This window comes from Stegodyphus dumicola, chromosome 2 (assembly GCF_044657685.1).
Source record: "Stegodyphus dumicola isolate Sdum_Otavi_A_Nest chromosome 2, ASM4465768v1".
Taxonomy (NCBI): Eukaryota; Metazoa; Arthropoda; class Arachnida; order Araneae; family Eresidae; genus Stegodyphus; species Stegodyphus dumicola.
The window spans coordinates 9,029,753-9,049,337 of NC_140769.1; the positions used below are offsets into that span (position 1 = coordinate 9,029,753).

Below are 19,585 nucleotides of genomic sequence, written 5' to 3' on the forward strand. Positions count from 1 at the left end.
TCTGATTTTGAGAATGTCTTTTTATAACACAGTTCTTCATTTGCCTGCATATTTATTTTTTCAATCAAAACTGCTTCAAGAGTTTTAAGACCTAAATTTGGTCGAAATTCCGTCTGATTTTTTTAACAATAGAAAAAATAAGCTGCATTTGAATGAGGTATTATTAAGACAGCAAGCATTACAGAAGGCAATACTTTGTATTTAATATACCCATTCATATTTTTTAATTTGGCAAAATTTATCACAGCATCCCACTGTTCCAAAATCCTTGTTATAGATTCTAAAAGAGACAACCATCTCGTACTGCAATATTTCAAAATTTTATGAGATTTTGCATTCTGTCCCCAAATTTGTTGAGCAACTTTGAAGCTATGCTTCCGTTTCGAACTTTTCTCCAAGTAAAAATATATATCTATTATCAACATTTCAATTTCTGAGCCAATTAATTTTTCAGTAGCTTTTTTTGCAGCTATATGCAAGAGGTGGCACGGACAACCTCGGGTGATTATACTTGGTTGATGCATTTTGATAAATGATGCTACACCTTTAAACTTTCCAATCATATTACTAGCATTATCTGAAGAAAATGATAAGCAATTTTTCCATTCTAAACCTTTGTTTTTAAAGTTTTCATTTATACAATTAAAAATACCTTCTCCTGTATTATTCGTGCATTCTAAAATAGAAATCAATGAAGTAATTATCACTCGCTTTTCTTTACTGTAGTATGTTATAACCAATGGGTACAGTTTGTTATCATTGTTATCATTACTTCCATCAGTACTTAGAGAAAATGATGTACTGCACACTGATTTTATAATATCAGCAACAGTATTTTCTGCAAGCGTTTTCACAATAGGAGCAGTTTTGGTATGACCGCAGCTAAATTTTTTTGCTATGGCAGAATCCGGAAACATTGCTTTGAAAAGCTCTTTGGAATGATACGAAACAGAAAGCGGTAGATTATGTTCAATTAAAAAACGAACAAAATAGCATTCGGCTTTTATAGGATCTGTTTCATCATCTTTTATTAAGAAATTTGTTATTTCTTTAGATTTTACGGTGCCAAGTTCTATATGCTTTTGAGAAAACACATGCCGTTTACAGTCATCTTTTCCGCCATGAGCAACTGAGAAGTCTTTGTTGCATACACTGCAGTGTGCGTGATTCACAGAAATTTCAGACGCTTTAATGCATGGAAATTCTGAAGAATATGAATCTTTAAACTTCTGCTTTGATAATTTTGGCTTCTTCGTTCGAGGCAGCATTATGATTAAAAATCTTTCACCTGATTCACAGTTCACAAGACACACGCTAAGCTCTCGCTGTAAACTACACAATGCAGCCGAATGCAGCCTAAACACGCATCAGCGAGGAACCTGGGAGACAGACAATTGGGTGGAACTATTGATAAGTCGTTAACGGTTGGAGTTACTGATCTACGATTGGCTAATTCTTCAAAACTAGGAACGCACTCAACACGTGATATATGATAACACGAGTATTCAGCCAATCATCGGATGAACTAGTTGGTTCCGTTTTGCGTACTGGTTCTCCTGCTCTTGTTTCTGTAAAATCCGTAGTTTTTTCCATACTTTTCGTAGCTCGTAGTTTTTCATGAATTTCCGTAGAAACTACGGAGAATCCGTAGTAGTTGGAGTCTATGCTCTTGTTTTAGGAGATTATAAAAATTCTGTTGTTATTCCCTTCTTTCCATCAATTAGCTATAAAGTTGCACATATTTTGCAGAAATTTAACTTTCGGGTTGTTTATTCTCCCATCAATAAAATTCCGACCTCCATACTCAATGACCCCATTCCGGATATGAATTCCTGGGGTATTTATAGAATTCCTTGCCAGTGTGGTTTAATTTACATTGGCCAAACTAAGAGAGCCTTGAAATTTCGCGTCAAGGAACATGAGGCATATGTTAGAAAAAAGGAAACACAGAAGTCTTCTGTTGCTCAACATTGTTGGTCTGAAAATCACACTTTCAATTTTTCTGCTGCCAAAATTATTCAAAAAACATCTTCCAGTGGAGAACTGGATTTTCTAGAGGCATTTTACTTTCATAAAAATCTTTCTGTTCTAGTTAACGATCCTAATTCCAATCCAAATTTGCCTTCAGCCTTTAAAGAAATTATGTTTTAGTTCTGGTTTCACCAACAGATGGTGCCACTTGCTTATTCTTGTCCAGGCTTTCTTATCTTATCTAATCATTACTTCCTATCTTGTTCATTTGCGGTTTTGCAGCTGAGGATGGTGGTTCGGTAAAACCACCGAAACTAGTGCTGTGAAAATTTTGTGAATATAATGCTGATTTTTGTTGTTTGACTTCTGAATTAGTATTTATTCAGCATGTTATTGTGTCTTAATTACAAATACGTTATTGTATATCAGATACAAGAACTTAAAATATATTCTGTAAACATAATTGAAATTTATTGACTTTCAAAATATATTCATTAATCAATTTTAAAAAAATTCAGTTTATTGAGGGAAGTTATTTAGTCAATTGTGGTTATTGAAATTCAAATTAACAAAGTTTTTCTACTATATACAACTGTTTATTTACACCTAATTAATCATTTACAAAATAATGTGTTTTATCATTTATTAATAGAAAGAATATATTTATTCATCCAGCATCCACAGAATCAGTAACTCTCTGTGCATGTAATTAATTATGCAGTGTTCTGACTGGAACTGTGTTATTTTTAGAGAAGAATGCAAAATTAACACATCAAATATTTATTCAAAGCTACCATTAACACGACAGAAGTAAACTGTATAATATCTACCTAATTATTCAGAAAATCTTAAATAAATAAATAAGTAGCAAAAATATTGGGAGCATTACACATATTTTCACTGATAAAAGAATATATATATATTATGACATAGTTCAAACAGGAAGATATTTATCGCAGATTGTTGATTGTTACTTTTGGATCCTACTGAAATTGTGTTTCTGGACAACACACAAAGTGATATCAACAAAATTAATAATGATTAAATATAGTGATTATACTCTACTTTTAAAATTCTAAAACGGATAGTTTAAGAAGATTAGAATTCATCTAGCATAATTTGTATAAACCTTAATACAACTTAAGTCCTTGCTCTCAGTGTTTCACATCCCAGCTGAATTGTAATGAATTATATAGCCCAGAATGTTTTTATACCAAGTAACAAATTTAAATATCCCCAATAAAACAGATCTACATATTTTTTCATAATTCCATTTTTATTTTTATAGTTTATAATATCATATATTATTGCATCCTCATGTAGGGATGCTTGCAGAAAGATGAATATAAGCTCACATAATTATAGAAGTATGCAACTTCTTAATGAAGCAGTGAAGTGTTCCCTAAAACACTTCATAAGATGCATATGCATTAAAAAATGTCATGGTTTGGCTATCGTTTAATCTCAGCATTATAGAACTCACTGTCACAACGTCCCTGTGAACGCTGCTTGGAGTAACTGCCCGGATATATTTTTCAACAGGTTCAAAGTAGAAACGGAAGTGCTGACTCACCTCCCCTACGTTTCTACTCCGTCGAAATGAGCATTTACATTGTCAAAGTAATCGTAACGAGCGGCTCGCTCCGAACTGCTCTGACAGGTGTAAACTTACCTATAGCTAAAACAGCTAAATTACTAAATCAGCACAAAAAAGGCAATTATTTCATCTAATATAGGAGGGGAGAAGGAATGATAAAAAAGTTTTCAGTTCAGAGTAGCAGGGCATAAGAGGTTCTTTTTTGAAGAAATAGCTATTCTTATTAAGGTACTTCTCTCATTAACAGATAGATTTAAAAATGCTCTTCTAAAAGGGGAACCGCCAGTACAGTGGTAAGTGATGCAGATTGCCATATTGATGAGCCCAGGTTTGAATACCAAAGAAGATATGAATGGTTATACATGTATAGTGTCTGTGTGGCAAGCAGGCATTCAAAATGCACTGTGAGCCAAAAGTCCTCTCAAGAAGTTGGTGGGAGGGAAAAAGGGTGGGTAACCCTTGAACTACTCCCCTGAGGTTGTTCTCCCTCAAAAGCGGGGCAGAAGCTTAACCGCTATGTTCAGCAATAACTCAGTCAAATGTGGTACTACAGAGGTGCTGGCCTAGCTTCTACCTAAACCTGTACAGGGTGGCTTCTGAAAACGTAGCCACCTCCAGAGATAACTTGAAAAGGTGGACACCATTTTTATGATGAATGTGAACATATGCAGTGAGTAGGATGGCAAAATAATGCTTAAACTCTACTTTATTTGACAATACTAAGTTACTACTCAGACAGACAATCAGCAAACACAAAGTAAGGGTCTACAGCCCAATCCAGGCTGTGATACTGGCAGTGAAGGCAAGCTACCTTTTCGTACGATAACCTATAGAAATTTGCCATTCATTACATAAAAGATCTAACACAGCCTTCTTCAAATCATCACCCAACTAGAACAGACATTCTTTGACATTCTTTTAGGAACTTCTTAATTAAATCGTAGATGAAAAAAAATCACATGATGAAAGATTCCTATAAATAAAATTAAGTGTTACCAAATCAGTGAAGACCAAAGTTTTGGTGCACAAAATTGAAAGTTAACTTTCTGCCCTGATATACCAAAAGACACTGAAGTTGGTGCACCAACTGAATTAATTTATTATTCTACTAAGAGTTGAATACAAATAAATGGCGGCCTCATTAGGCCTAGTGTCACTTAAACTTTCAAATTGTTGGTAATTTTATAATTATTGCATGCATAGTAACTAAAGGTATAAAAACCTCCACTGGAACATAAGAACAACATAAAGCATAAAATGCACAATTTACCAACATACAAAAATAAAAAAGTATTGAGCTCATCCACCTGTGTAACAAAGGGTGGGAATATACATATATGTGTTTGATGTGGACAATTGCAATGAAAAAGGGAGGCACATAACTACATGTTATAGCATTTTCATATGCAAAACTTCAACATTCTATGGATATTTGGGTACTTTTCCGTTTTGCCGGCGCAGGCGATAAAGCCACCAATAATCGTACAACTGATGTCAAACAGAATATTTTCGCAGGTAACCTTTTACGCCTTATCTTCAAAACAAGTCACAGCCATTTCTTATCAGATTGATTGTTTCTTTCAATACTGGCATACAATTACATAGCATTTTTACCAGATAGTTCAATTTAATGCACTGAGGCCGTTTGCAGGCGGTAATTAAGTCAATTATAATTCATTCACACTAATCACCCAATGGTGAAAATATAGAAAAGGCAAAGTCAAGGGTTAAATTCACCCATTCTAATGAGAATGCACTAGCAAAGTGAAGGCACTGCGGTTTTACATAATTTCTGAGTAAACTATTCGTACGAAATGAAATAATTCCTGCATTTAAACTTGTATTCCAAATTAAGATTTAACTTGAAATTAATGTAGATAATTACCGAGAGAATTAGATTTTTGTATCGTAGTTTACGTGAGATGAGATCACTTGTGGACACGAACCGGCGAATCAGGGTGTTGAATCATGAAAGCATAGCAAATTTTTAAATTAAAATCTTTTTACAAATTTATTGGCTTTTTACAAAATTTTAAACAATATTAAAATGTTTATGCCTTTAAAATAAAAAATTCTTAGAACTAACATTTGTTAATATTTTTTATGTGTATACTTGTATACGGTATGTTGTCATCAATAAAACCTGTTTGGCGAGATTTGCGCCGGCGAAACGGAAAAGTACCGATAATTTTTTTTGAGTTACGAGAGATACATATGATGCCATGAAAAAATCTCTTACAAATCCATTTTACAATCTGTTTTGGAAAAAAGAGTTTTTTATTCTGTCCATACGTACAGATATCATGCGAGAAAACATCATTCAAATGGATTCAAGACCAGTCAAAATGGATATTTGCATTGAAATATGATACCTGAAATTTTTGATGATTACAATACTTCTTTTGCTTCATACAAGGGAGGAAAAAAAAAAAAAAAAAAGTGAACAGTTTTGAGTTAACTGATTCTGTGGCATAAATATGCTTGATGACAAGAAATGGCATTAATTTAAATCAGCATATCTTCAGAAAATAGTTTTTATGCTTAAAATCTTTTGTTATTATTTGCCTCACATAGAGCAATTCATATAAACAACTCATACCACACTTTCAAAACTTTCCTCTAACCATGATTTTGCCATGCTTGGCTTTAGTGAAATGGAAAGCATAAATTAATTGGATTTTTCTGTTGTATTACCTTATATTCTTTATAAATTAATTTCAATTATTAATTTAATTTTACTTGTTGAATGTTCTCTTCATGTATCATCAATGTCTCCTACATATAATTTGTTAACTTTACTGAAGCTTGACATTTCATCGAGGCCAAAAAAAACTTTTCGGGAACATTACACATGGTATACGTGTATGTTAAAAAATGTTTCTCTACATATATTAAATATTTCAAAAATTTTCAAGTACCTACATAATAGTACAACTATCTTTTCTGCTTATTTCTCAGAATATGCCAAACTCTGGCAATCACATACATAATAATTCTTAAGTTTTAACAAGTAAATCACTATTTTCACATGTATCTTTCTTCCTTGTACTTTGATCTCAAATATTTTAAATAGACAAATCACTACACTTTTTGTTTTGAACTCAGTTTTAAAATATACATCTGTGGAATTTACTTATAATAGAGAAAATTATAATATAACTTCTTCAAGAATAGTATTTTTCTGTAAAACCGCCTACAGGAATAATGAATTTGTATCTATTCTTTAAGCAATCTTCAACAAAACAAAAAACACAAAAACTCAGTGGTAAGTAGGTTTCTTGATTGATTTTCATGATCAGTACCTAGTTAAAAGATAAAATATGTATGTAATAATATGTTTAGTTGGTTGCAGTAATTTGATATGAGATGAGTGCTTGACTATGGAAGACAATATTTTGCAGTCGAGTAGATTGAGGTTAGAAGATCACTGAAAATATCAATTACACAGTAGAAGATGGCAGGAAGTTTTATAAATCGCTTGATAATCCAAATATATCTTTTATTATTTGTTGATTACTCTATTAAATGGCATAGCACAATGGGGCTAATTTATACCCCACAATTCTGATGATGACATTTTTAACAGAAGCAGCAAAGCAAGAGACATCATTCAGCTAGCAAGTATAGGCAGAGAAAGCGAGAAAATAACTGGATTGCAAAGGTATTTATAGTAAAATTTTCAATAAACTGATTGGCTAAGGACTATACACAATGCAGAAGGTTAAGATGGCATAATGCAGAATTAGTTTTCAGATATGACCCAGTTTTGGAAAAGTTATTACCACTTTTAGAACAGAGATGGGGAAGAGCCCAAGCTAGAAGGACGAATTAAGGGGCTATTGCTAATTTAAAGTACAATTCAGAGTTACGTGTTTTTTTCAATCTACATGAATATATATAATACATTTTTTTTGTAGTTATAAGTCATCATTTCCCCCCTGCAAAAAATTGCCAAGATAGTTGGACTATACATAAATACCAGTCTGAACTGTATATGGAATTAGAAGTTAGACAGAAGGATCTACAAGTATATTTAACATTCACTTGAAAAAATAGTACAGCAAAAATGTAACAGGGATAAACTTACTTCTCCTGTTTCCATGGAAACAAGATTTAAATATGAACTAGTAATTGTCAAGCTAACATTTTCTCCAGCATGATCCATATTTGGTTTATCAGCTAACATTTTCAGTAACCTTTTATCGACCTTTAAATTATAAAATAGCATAAATAACACATTTAACTTCACAGAATGTAATACAACATATAAAAATAAGTAATGAGATGGAAGAAATTAAAGCACAAATGCAATAAGAGGAAATCAGCTAACCTTCCGTTTCTTATCCACAGTTTTCAGTCCAGCTACTTCACATAATCTGTTAATACTTTCTCTAAAAGGTCATAAAAATAAAAAAATAAAAAAATTAATCAACACGCATACAATGATTAGTATAATTTTTAAATATGCATTTATATATATTATAAATAATTTTAAAGCATTTACATCGAATTTTTAGTTTTGACAGTAAAATTTTTTTCAAGGATACAATTAAAATTTATCACTTGACTACAAAAGCAAATTTTGGGATTTTCTATTGTTTTTGCAAATATTGGCATCCATTCATAAATTGTGCATTAATCCAGGGATCAATACATAAATGGATCCTTCTTAATCTGCCACTAACTTTAAAAGAAATGGCCATTTACATGAGTTTTGATCACCATTTTTAGAAATCGCTGTCTTTATCTGACACACACACAACACACAAAATGGTATAAATAGTAAGTGAACTGTTCTTTCTAGATAATAGCAGTTTTAAGCTTTTATGCAATACAATGATTCGTAATACAAATTAAAAAATGTTACTTGATAAACCAACATTCTTTTATCATTCACATACAGCAATAATTTTGAAAATTATAATGATATGGATTGATTGCAAATTTAAATTACTAACACTGGTAAAAAATACTTTTAATTACTTTGCAATTAGTGATCTTGTATCAAAATCCAAACTTTTCATCGAAGTATTCACCTCAAGGCAACCTATGTACTGCAAAAAGAAATAAAATAATCATCAATAAATGAAATTACATTTTACATTATCTAAATGTAGATACCTTACTATAATTAAAAAATAAATAAAACACAAACATACAACAAATATTATATGCATAATTTATAACCTACGTTAATGAAAGTTTACTACTGGGAAATTTTTTAAAAATATAACATAATGAAAAATTAACTTTATGTACATATTGGCCTAAATATAAGATGCTCTTGCATATAAAAACTCATGCACTTTTTTAAGGTTTTGCTATACCAGCAAAAAATAACCTGCATTTCAGACGATCTCATATATCTGTGCCTTAAAAGTAAAGAACCATACTTTGGGTTTTAGCATAAAGAGAAAATTTAAAAACAAAGTGTTGTTATATATGAAATAGGCCATACAAGCTTTTGATTAAGTAATTTAAGTGACATTTCATTGTGCAATTGATAAGAATGTGATATACTTGATTAAAATTAAGGCATTTGCTTTTATTTACTACTAAATAAAATATCAGATAAGAGAAAAACACAAATCTAACTACCTCTTTCAAAAAAATATATGATTGAGAGATTTTATCATGAATCAGTTATCTTTTTCCTCATTAGATAACTAAAGATTTGTATAAAATATATGAAATCAGGATGGTATCTATTTGAATATACTTAAAAGAATATATTAATATGAAACATATACATTCATGCATATACATTTTCAAGCAATTTCATAAGCAAAACAAAAAATATATATACGTATTTATTCATTAAAAACTTATTTATGTTTCCCTATATCATTTCATACAGTCACCTACCAATCTAGTCACCAACATTTAAAAAAAATTAGTAAATTTAGCTTGTTTTTCAAGAAAAAGAGACTAAGCTTTGGGAGCTGCTGCATTTATATTTTCCTTCGCCAACAAGAGAAAGTTCAGCATAAGCAAGGTAGATAGCCTCATATGCACTTCATATACAAATAACCTAAACCAGTATAATCAGCAAGACATTTTTCTACAGACAATGACTTGGATTACAAATTGAAGTATGCATATAAACAGAATAGATTAATTCTAATAATTTAGATTAGATACTTTACAATAATTAGATTAATTCTACTACTTTAGATCAGAGCTTGAAGTATGCATATTAGTAGGTGTTGAGCTGAAAAACTGCTAGAAAGAACAAAAGGTTCATGGAATGGAAAACACTTTGATAAGCAGTTCAGTTTTCAATAAATTATTCCTAATGCCTTTACCAACAGGGTTTCCAGAGGTATTTTCTGAACCACAATTACATATGTACTTTTGTGTAATGAAAATAAATATTTCACAATCTGTGAAGCATCTAGGCTATCAGTATTCAAGGATGTTCTATATTCTTTCATGATATCACCCACATAAATACATGAACTTTCAACAACGGATCCATGAAAGCACATTAAAACAGATTTACACAGTTTTGGTAATACTGGATATTTTGTTTTCCATCTTCTTTTAGTCTGAATATACCAGTGAAAACTTTTTTCTCATTTTCTGTATAATACAAGTAATAAAAATAGCTTTTTTTTATACAACAAATTTCTTAGCACATTCAAGTTTGCTCATGTAAGAAGATTGACCTCTCTCTCTATGCTTTATTCAGCTATTGAACTTTATATAATCTAACAGCTTAAGCGTTTACAATGTTTGGATTAATATATTTTTTTCTGAAACTAAATTTGAAAAAGATTATTAGTCTACATTTCATAAATCTGGAAATTCCAGCTTTGAGAAAGTAAAAAATCCAGAGTTTTGGCTATATCTAGACAACAATCACCCAATACTTTGCCATTTTCTTGCACTATTGTTCTCCCCATATACACACCAATCTGTTTTCACTTATAACCAGAGAAATGTGCGAACTTAGCAATCTGCATCAGCCATGATTTCCCAATAGTTATTGAAATTTCAGTGTAATAAAAATAAAACAGGACAAACTCTACAGTTTCATTATGATTCATTAAAACAAAAACATAAAAATAAATGTTAAAAAAGAAGGCTCAAATGTCATATACGGGCCACGATACATGTGGTCGTCAAATGTGGCGATATTTTGTATTGAATGGTTTAGTTAAGATTTTGTTTCTATGGCAACCTTTTTTATGTGGAAACTTTTGTGAGGAATGTGGTTGTATTTCATTGTGGTGGTTGTTTGGTTACGTGTTGAATAATGGCATATTGTTCCATGAAGGAAGTTGTGGAGAGATATCAGCTGCATGTTTTAGAGTGTATTTAAGCTAGATTTAGTTCGAGAAGCTATGTTGTTGCAGTTATTAATGAAGCATTTATTTGTTCATGGTTGTCTTCATGCTGACACAGGTATATTTTTTCAATTTTTTATGGGATACAGGATTTTTGATGCCAAACTTGACATGTGAGAAGTGCGGGTCTGATATGAAAATTCAGAAGAAAAACTGTGTTCCTCATGGATTTATAGAAAAATTATTGAGAGTAAAGAATGTGGTTCTCAATGAAGTTTGAGCTTTGGTTTTGGTTTTTCTGCAGTTGTTTCTTTGAAATTAATATTTTGCTCTTTTGGGAACTATTTTGAATCACAAATGAATTTACTTTTTTATTGTTTTAATTTTGTAGAGTGATTTTAGTTGTTCCATTGTTTTAATTCCGTGTTGTTATTTTGGCTGTAGTGTAGAATCCGATGCCCCTTCGATTGGCGACAAATTCTGTTCAATTCTGGTGATAAGTAACTTTCAGGGAAAGTGCAGAATTGCCCACTGCTTGGCATGTTTTTAAGAATTGGACATACTCGGTAACCATGTACACATCGACCTATTTTCACTTTAAAATAATCCCAGAATTGCATAAAAATGACATTGTGCACTTCCTTGACTTTATCCATGTACACATCAATCTATTTTCACTTAAAAAGTGAAAGAAAATTGACAAAAATCCAATTCTTCTTACTCTTGTAAAAAGCTCAAACAAACGCCAATCAAATATGTGGGCAATTCTGCATTTTAGCCTAACTTTGTTTTAATCTTATATGACGATAATCAGTCTCTTTCTCCTGATTTTTTTTAAAGTGACAATAGATCAATGTGTACATAGACAAAATCAAGGCAGTATGCAATGCCGAGTTTGTGCAATTCTCTGATATTTTTTAAAGTGAAAATAGATTGATGTGTACATAAACACCGAGTTTGCTCAATTCTTTGACTTCTTATTTTGGATTTGTTTAACGGCTATCTTGAAACGGTACCTGGCGCCAATCTTTGCATCAAAAAAGAATTGGAAAAAAAACAAGGGGCACCCAATTGTTAACATTTACCATTATTTTTAAAAAATTTTTAACTTATTTGCGTTGAAAATGTTTGGAATTTATTGTTGTTAATTTAGTTTAAATTTGTTGTGAAACATTTTTGGCAAGAAACTTAATGCTTTTACTTATCTAAATTTTTTGTATTTATTTCGGAACTTTTAGTGTAAATCGAGTGCAAAAATGTGATTTTCGCACATGTGAATCTGTGTTTTTGAGACATTTTAGGCTTTAAGTTTGAAATGCAAACTCTCAGACTGTAAACTATTCCCATAACTAAAAATGTTTTACAATTAAAAAACCCACCAAAATGCTCAGAAGGCGCATAATAAAAAAGTACCCCTCCACCAAAAAAAATTCAAAAAAATTTTTTTTTGTGCTCCTGAAAAAGAAGGAAAGCCAGGACCTTCATCAATAGTTATTCAAAATCTATGCTCGACTAAAACTGCTTTTATTAATCATTTTTAAATGGTTGATTAAAATCATAATGGAGCTGTCTGGTGACTTACTTGGTTCTCATTTGGTAATATTTCTCTGTCACTTGGCAATTTTTATAATCATTTTGACCTTATTTGATGATTTTACTTCAGTTAAAAAAAATTTTTTTTTCTTGTAATATTTTGATAATACTAAGAAAATAATTCATCACAATACACTATGTATTTTCTATGTTTTCTTGTACAATGGATGGCAATACAAGATCAGAATGATATCATTAACTGCTATTGACTGTACAAATAACATTTTTAATCTTAGGGAAGTGTATCTTCAAAGTTTTTAAGTATGTGTGCCAAAGCATATGAAGCATACACTTATACTACTCACAGAGGATGTGTTTCTTAAAAAGTGCTTATCAAACAAATTTATTACTACCTATAACTAAAATAAAAACTGCTTACTCTAACACCATATGTTATACCAGTGTCAGCAATTTTTTGATCTGGATGTAACCAGCCTCGTACAGGTTTATTGACAAAATTTCCAGCTTGGCTCCAGTCATCCATATCTGTTCCATTAGCAGATGCCAAATTAAGGGAAAGGAAAGGACGGTTATCAATATTCAATGAAGGTACAGTTCACGATCCTCATACTTCAGATCAATATACAAATGCAATCTATAATTAAAATAAATAACTATAGTTTAAAAAAATGCACTATATATAATAAGCATTTAAACATGTATTCAATTTTTAAAGTGAAATTTCAGAAAGTTAATATCAATGACAGATCAAATGTTTAACAGTTTTATACATCTCATTGTCTAATTATTTTCATAGTTATCACAATTTGTCAATTTGTTACTGCTTGTTCATGTTCATAATTTAAAATAAATGTAAATTAAAAGAAAAACAAGTGTTAAGGACAAATGTCTTTGTATACAGCAGGGGTTGCCAACCTCTTTCTTGCATCGATCCCTTTTAAAACAATGATTTTCATCATTGATTCCCTAACACTTACTCTCTAATAGACAGCAAATAACATTATCACAATAAAGATAATAGCACATAAATAATTTTAAGATAACATTTTGACTATGAAAATGAAGAAAAGTTTTAAAATAAAAATGGTTTGTTAGATTTATGTTTATTTTTGTATCATTATTATCTTTAATTTCACATACATAAACAAGTTTTCAGAAACACACTTACTGATGTTTCTTTATTTCCGTAGTAAATTATTGATTTGATTAAAGCTTCTACTAAGTAAGAAAAAGGAAAGGTTAATAATGCAGTTTCGGTAACGACATTCAATTTGGAACATTTATCTTGGATGACTTTTATATTCTAAAACTTAGTGTACCCATATGTTTTGCATAAGATTTATGATGATCTGTTCAATAAAGCTTTACATCAATAGAGAATTAATTATTAATTTTATTAATAATCCTTTTTTCAATCACTGGAGCATTGATTATGCCAATCAATTGCCAATGCGTAGTCAGCTATTGACCTCCAACCAACATCTTGATCATTGCCCCCCCCCCCCAAACTAACTCCTTTGGGAACTTCTGGTGTACATAGTGCAAAAATGATGCAAGATAGACAGGTAACAACCATCAATCCAAGCATCAGCTTGCGAGCTTTAAAAACTAAGATTATCAATGCTCTTACTTTATTTTGTGAATACAAGCTGTTAAAGCTTACATTTTTTCAACCTTTAATCTCTTCACTCTTAGAACTTCTTATATGACACACTTCAGCTTCTTTGTGGATCCACCACATCATGCAATATGACAGTGAAGATATACTTAACTGCCATATTCCATTTGATACGGCAGGGGATATTATCATGTATATTATGCTGAAATCATTCATTTTATTTGACACTCTAAATGTGCTTAAAATTATGTCAGAATGCTGCGAAACCTTATTGATTGGAGTCTCTCAGATGTTAGCTTTGTTATTATGAATATTATTTATTATTTTATTTCATGAATATAAAACATGTGATGCTCACAACACACATTCAGAAGAGTTTCACACAATGCAAGCGGCTTACAATTTTTTATGTAAATGTGGCAATAAGATATAAATACTGACATTTAAATTCTTAAGGTTTTTACTGTAAAAAAAAAATAAATAAATAAAAAAAAAAAATGAAATTTAGAACAGTTATCAATAACTAAATTTCTTTTGAATATTCGGGTAGCAACTTTCCTAACCTCAAACCAGAAAATGTAAAATTTGGTTGTTTTTGTTTTAACATTATCCTGAGTGTAGAGGATTACTTTAATTTCCTAATAGTTATTTTTAATTTTAAACAAGCTTTTTTTTACTTCCTTATTTCCCACCTATGACTATTCCCTACCAAAATGAGTTTTCAGGATCACATTTTATGTAAATGAGGTTTATGTAAATGTAGAAATCAATATTTAAGTCTAGGTCATGACAGTAGATGGGCTTAGAAGTTCCTAATAAAGTGTTATGAAAGCTTGTTCTGCCTTCTGGCCACGTCGTTGTTGTAAGTCTAATCTCACTACGATTTGGCCATATTATTATGTGCCTGCTAGAATTCGCTGGTGATCTCAAGGGCCCACTCTATTAATTACTGTTGCGTAGCTTCGGCTGGTTTTAGTTTAGTTATTATATTAGTTTCTTATTTTCAACCTTAAGCCCAAGTTGAGGCTTACTGTAAGCCCAAGTAGGGACTATATGTAAGCCCGAGTAGGGACTATCTATGAATCATACTGTAGTTGGAATAAGGGTATCGTAATTCCTGGAAGAAACGCCATGGCGTTTGCATGTTTAAAGCTTCAATTTTCAGCGGGTGCAGGGTTTCTACCCATGCGGTGCTTAGGTGCACTAAAAAAAATATTTTCTATGATGTCATTGTGCATAGTTTGAATGACCTTGTTATTGTACATAGATTGGTGCTGTTCCTACACTCAGTTGCTTTCTCAGAACTTTATTTTGTTTACATTCTTTCCCTTGAATGGACCTACATGCCTTATTCACCCTAAACAGGATCTCAGAATAATAACATTCTTCCCTCTTTCAAATCAGCATTCTCATCTGTTTGAATAATTTCTCTTCTCCGCCATTCGCTGAATCTTCCAGAACCCATCCTGTCCCCACCCCTGCCTTTTCCACTGTAAATCTACTGCAATTTTTTCAAAAGTGGATACCACCTGCATTGCAATAACGAATTCTGACATATTTCCCCTTCAGCACCAATCGATTTTTCTTGGCATTCTGCCAGATACAGATCTCATCAGTTTGGGTAAAAGTACTTGTTGAATAGTTTTTAAGTAAGAAGAAATCGGAAAATTTTTGAAAATAATACCTAAACGGCACTGAAGCTATATTGCTGGTTTTAAGCTTGATGAAATTTCACGTGCTGAACAAATTGGAAATAGAGCAGCAGCTCGAGAATTTGAAGTGGACGAGAGATGCATTTGACGTTGAAGGACAGAAAAAAAACTTTAAAATATGCCACAACAGAAAAGAGCCAAAAGAAGTGGTACTGTAAGGTGGCCGAATCTAGAGGATGACCTTGCAAACTGGATAAAGGAGCAAAGAGGAAAGGGAATGGCAATTTTGACTGTAAAAATTCGCTTACAAGAAAAATTTATGGCAAAACAAATTAACATAAATGATTTCAAAGGAGGGCCTTGCTGGTGTAGTAGATTTATGAAAAGAAAAAATATTTCTGTGCATACTAGAACAACAGTCGGGCAATAATTACCAATGGACTGGCAGGATAAAAAGGCACCTTTTCTAAAACATGTGACAGATATTATTGACAAAAAGACCTTCTTCCATCACTGATAATAAACACGGATGAAACGGCGTCAGCTTTCAACACTCTTGCAAACAGAACTGTTGACGAAACTGGTGCGAAAACTGTATCTGTGCTTACGACGGGGCATGAAAGAACGTCATTTACATGTGTGTTAGCTTGTGCCGCAAACGGTGACAAGCTAAAGCCGATGATCATTTTTAAAAGAAAACTATTTTGAAGAGAGATTTTCCTAATGACGTCATTATTTGTGCAAACGAGAATGCATGGATGTGCGAAAAAATCATGCATGACTGGCTACAAAAGGTTCGACAGTGTCATAAGGGATCTTTTTCCCAACCAAAAGGGTTATTGATAATGGATTCCATGCGTGCTCATTTACTTGAGTCAGCAAAAACCAGATGTCAAAAACTGTCTACGACTGTAGCAATAATTCCTGGTGGTTTGACAAAAATCTTACAACCATTAGATTTGTCAGGAAGTAAATCCTTCAAAGCTGAAGTCCGAAAGCAGTGGGAGTGTTAGATGAGTGAAGGATTGCATATGTATACCAAAAGCAGCAAAATTCGTACAGCATTTATGAAGAAGTTGCAAAGTGGGTAGGAAGTGCGTGGAGATCAGTGAAAACATCGTCAATAATAGCAGCGTTTAAAGAAGCTGAAATTATATCCTCAGATAAAGAGACTGTAAACCAAGAGGATGAATGTAGATCTGGAAGACTTAGATCAGGATTTACTAAATCTTTTTAATTCAGATAGTGAAGAATCTGATTTTTATGGCTTCATTTGATGTACAGTTTGCTGTAATTCCTTTGTAAGTAAAATTTTCTTTTGTCATCCTGTCATCCAAATTATTTATCTCGTTGCAACATTTTTTATAATATAGTATGAGTATGACAAATATGGACTTCTTTAGTGGGTAAGTATAAGTATATTTGCGAACGTAAATATATTTTCAACATTTCTTACCTTTAATTATTTGACTTATAGTTTCATGTCAGACATTTTTTTTAACTGATATGTCATGTATCAGGACACAGGTCATGATTTTGCGTCTATATGGTCCACGACGATGTCATGCACAATTTAATCTATTACGGCGTTTCTGCGTAATTTTTATTTTTTCCGCCATTTTTCTTGCAGCGTTCACGCTGATGCGGCCTTTCTTCCAGAAATTACGGTAAATTCAACCCTTGTTTCAACTTATTACTGACTATGAACTCTGCAATTTATTCGCCACATGGTTCTTAAGATTCTAGCTTGCAAGGACCACAAATTTAGCTAGAAAATTACAAGTTTTTTTAAATTATTATTATTTAATAAATGACAGTTACGATTTAAAGGTGTTTTTTTTATTTTTTTTTTTTAAAGAAATTTCTTTCAGATATTTCCATGATTTAATTCTGATTTGGGTACTATTCCGTTAGAGCAGCGTCTGTTAAAAATGTGGCAGTTTTTTTTCCCCCACCAACTGTTGTCAAGTATAAAATCATGAAATAATAATAATACAATTCAAAAGACTATTAAAAATTATTTCTGTAAAAAGTAATTCCTTTCTAATTTCATAATTCTTAAAGTAAATTTCCCTTTTTAATTTTTTAATCTAGAATATTCTACATACAAATAGCAAAACAAAATGAAATTTAATCGAAACAGGTGACATAAAAAATATTCTACACATAAATAAAAAGGCTAATCTTTGGAATATGGAACAGGTAGTTTGGCGACATTTTGGTAAGGCAATAAAGGTTACTAGCTACGACTTTAGCAGTGTACATGGATAAAGTCAAGAGTAAGCGCAATGCCATTTTTGTGCAATTCTGGGATTTTTTTTAAAGTGAAAATAGGTCAACATGTACATGGATACCGTGTATGTGCAATTCTTAAAAACGCGGCAAGCAGTTTGCGATTCTCCATTTTCTCCCAATTTCGCACCTAATCTTCGTCATGATTAAGCACTTTTGTTCCATAAAAGTTCTAGCATAAGCGTAATTCGGCTAGCAGATTGTTGGAAAAAAATGTTGAGTAAAAAAAGAAAAAAAAAATGCCTTTACTTCGTGAAAACAAAATGGCATCCAAACAAAAACTAGCAGGTTACTGTAGCAGGGTTGGTCGCCAAATTTTCACCAAAAAATTGCCAAGTTACCAAAATCCAAAGATTAACCAATAAAAATAATAAAAGAAAAGGAAATTCAATCTAAGCAGGTTGAATAAATTAGAAATATCATTCAATACTATAGAAAAAATTTCTTTTTTTGAATATAACCAACACCACATAAATTCTATCAAATATGACTCTAAATGCTGGTGAGCAGTGCCCCACTGAAACTTATTTCTCTATTTAGCACTGCCCTCAATCACTCCACAGTTAGGATATAGCATACGGTTTTGTAAGTTGCTTCGTTTTTTGTGCTAAATGCGCATGCGTAAACCATACCAAAAAAAAAAAGTTTGTGGCTTTGAGATCCGGATTATAGATCATTCCGCATAATGGACATCCAGATTACAGACTTTGTACTGTACTGTCCTATTATGGCTGATTTCCAACTGAATTTGGCAAAATTCAATAGATGTCAATTCCTGACATCACAGATAGATAAAACGAACGGCACTGAAGAAAGAAAGACGTGAACCTTCAAACCATGTTTTGGTTCTCAATCTTTTTTTCCATAGCAAAAACATACGTAACAACGCCATGCAGGAGCTTTGTTTGAGACAAAAGTTGACTTCATCAAATGATTTTGAGAACAAAGTGAATTGCTATGAATTATTCCTTTGTCCTGAAGAAATCTTACGGCATCCTCTTTGTCATTAGGTTATTTCATAATTGTGTAGTCCATCGTACTAAAAAAATTGGCAAAAAATAACATGTGATGATATTTCAAATGAAAACTGGAAATCTTGAGCCTCGATATTTGGCATGTTCTTGTAGCATTGTTTTCTTCTCATTTTTAACTGACATTGCTCTAATGGAATAGTACCCTGATTTGGCTATAACTAATAAGAGAGCATTTAAATGTGGTTTCCATGACTTTATTCTTCCGCTAAAAAATTTTTTTAAGTGTAAAAGCACATCAACTTCATTCTTTGCACCATATCCTGCTATATCAGTTTTCTGGATCTCTTCAACCCTAAGCCAACTGTCGAAATTTGGAATACTTTCCAGTTTTGGTGTCAGGTGGTATGCACACATATGTCATGAAATAAGAACTATCATTACCATTAAATTAACTTTCAATTTACAGTCGGAGAACAGCATAAAAGTTCTGATTCTATTTGAAACTATTACCGCTTAGTTGAAATTTTTATAGTTTTTATCTACACTTTTTGAAGGGATTAATAAATATTAATTTAGTATACTGTTTCTTTACTTTGATTGTTGAAAACTATTTGTTGACAAAAAATTATCACAAATTC

The 19,585-nt window shown here is 31.7% G+C and overlaps 1 protein-coding gene across 1 annotated transcript in view; it reads right to left on the reverse strand.

Moving 5' to 3' along the window:
• Positions 1-19,585, reverse strand: part of LOC118200363 (SHC-transforming protein 1-like) — a 54,547-nt gene that overhangs the window by 34,321 nt on the left and 641 nt on the right. Inside the window, exons 2-5 of the mRNA XM_035372324.2 lie at positions 12,830-13,045; positions 8,552-8,622; positions 7,899-7,959; positions 7,656-7,775 (exon numbers count right to left, since the gene is read on the reverse strand). Of these exons, the coding sequence (XP_035228215.2) occupies positions 7,656-7,775; positions 7,899-7,959; positions 8,552-8,622; positions 12,830-12,934 (357 nt within the window). The 5' untranslated portion in view covers positions 12,935-13,045. The remainder of the gene's footprint in view (positions 1-7,655; positions 7,776-7,898; positions 7,960-8,551; positions 8,623-12,829; positions 13,046-19,585) is intronic.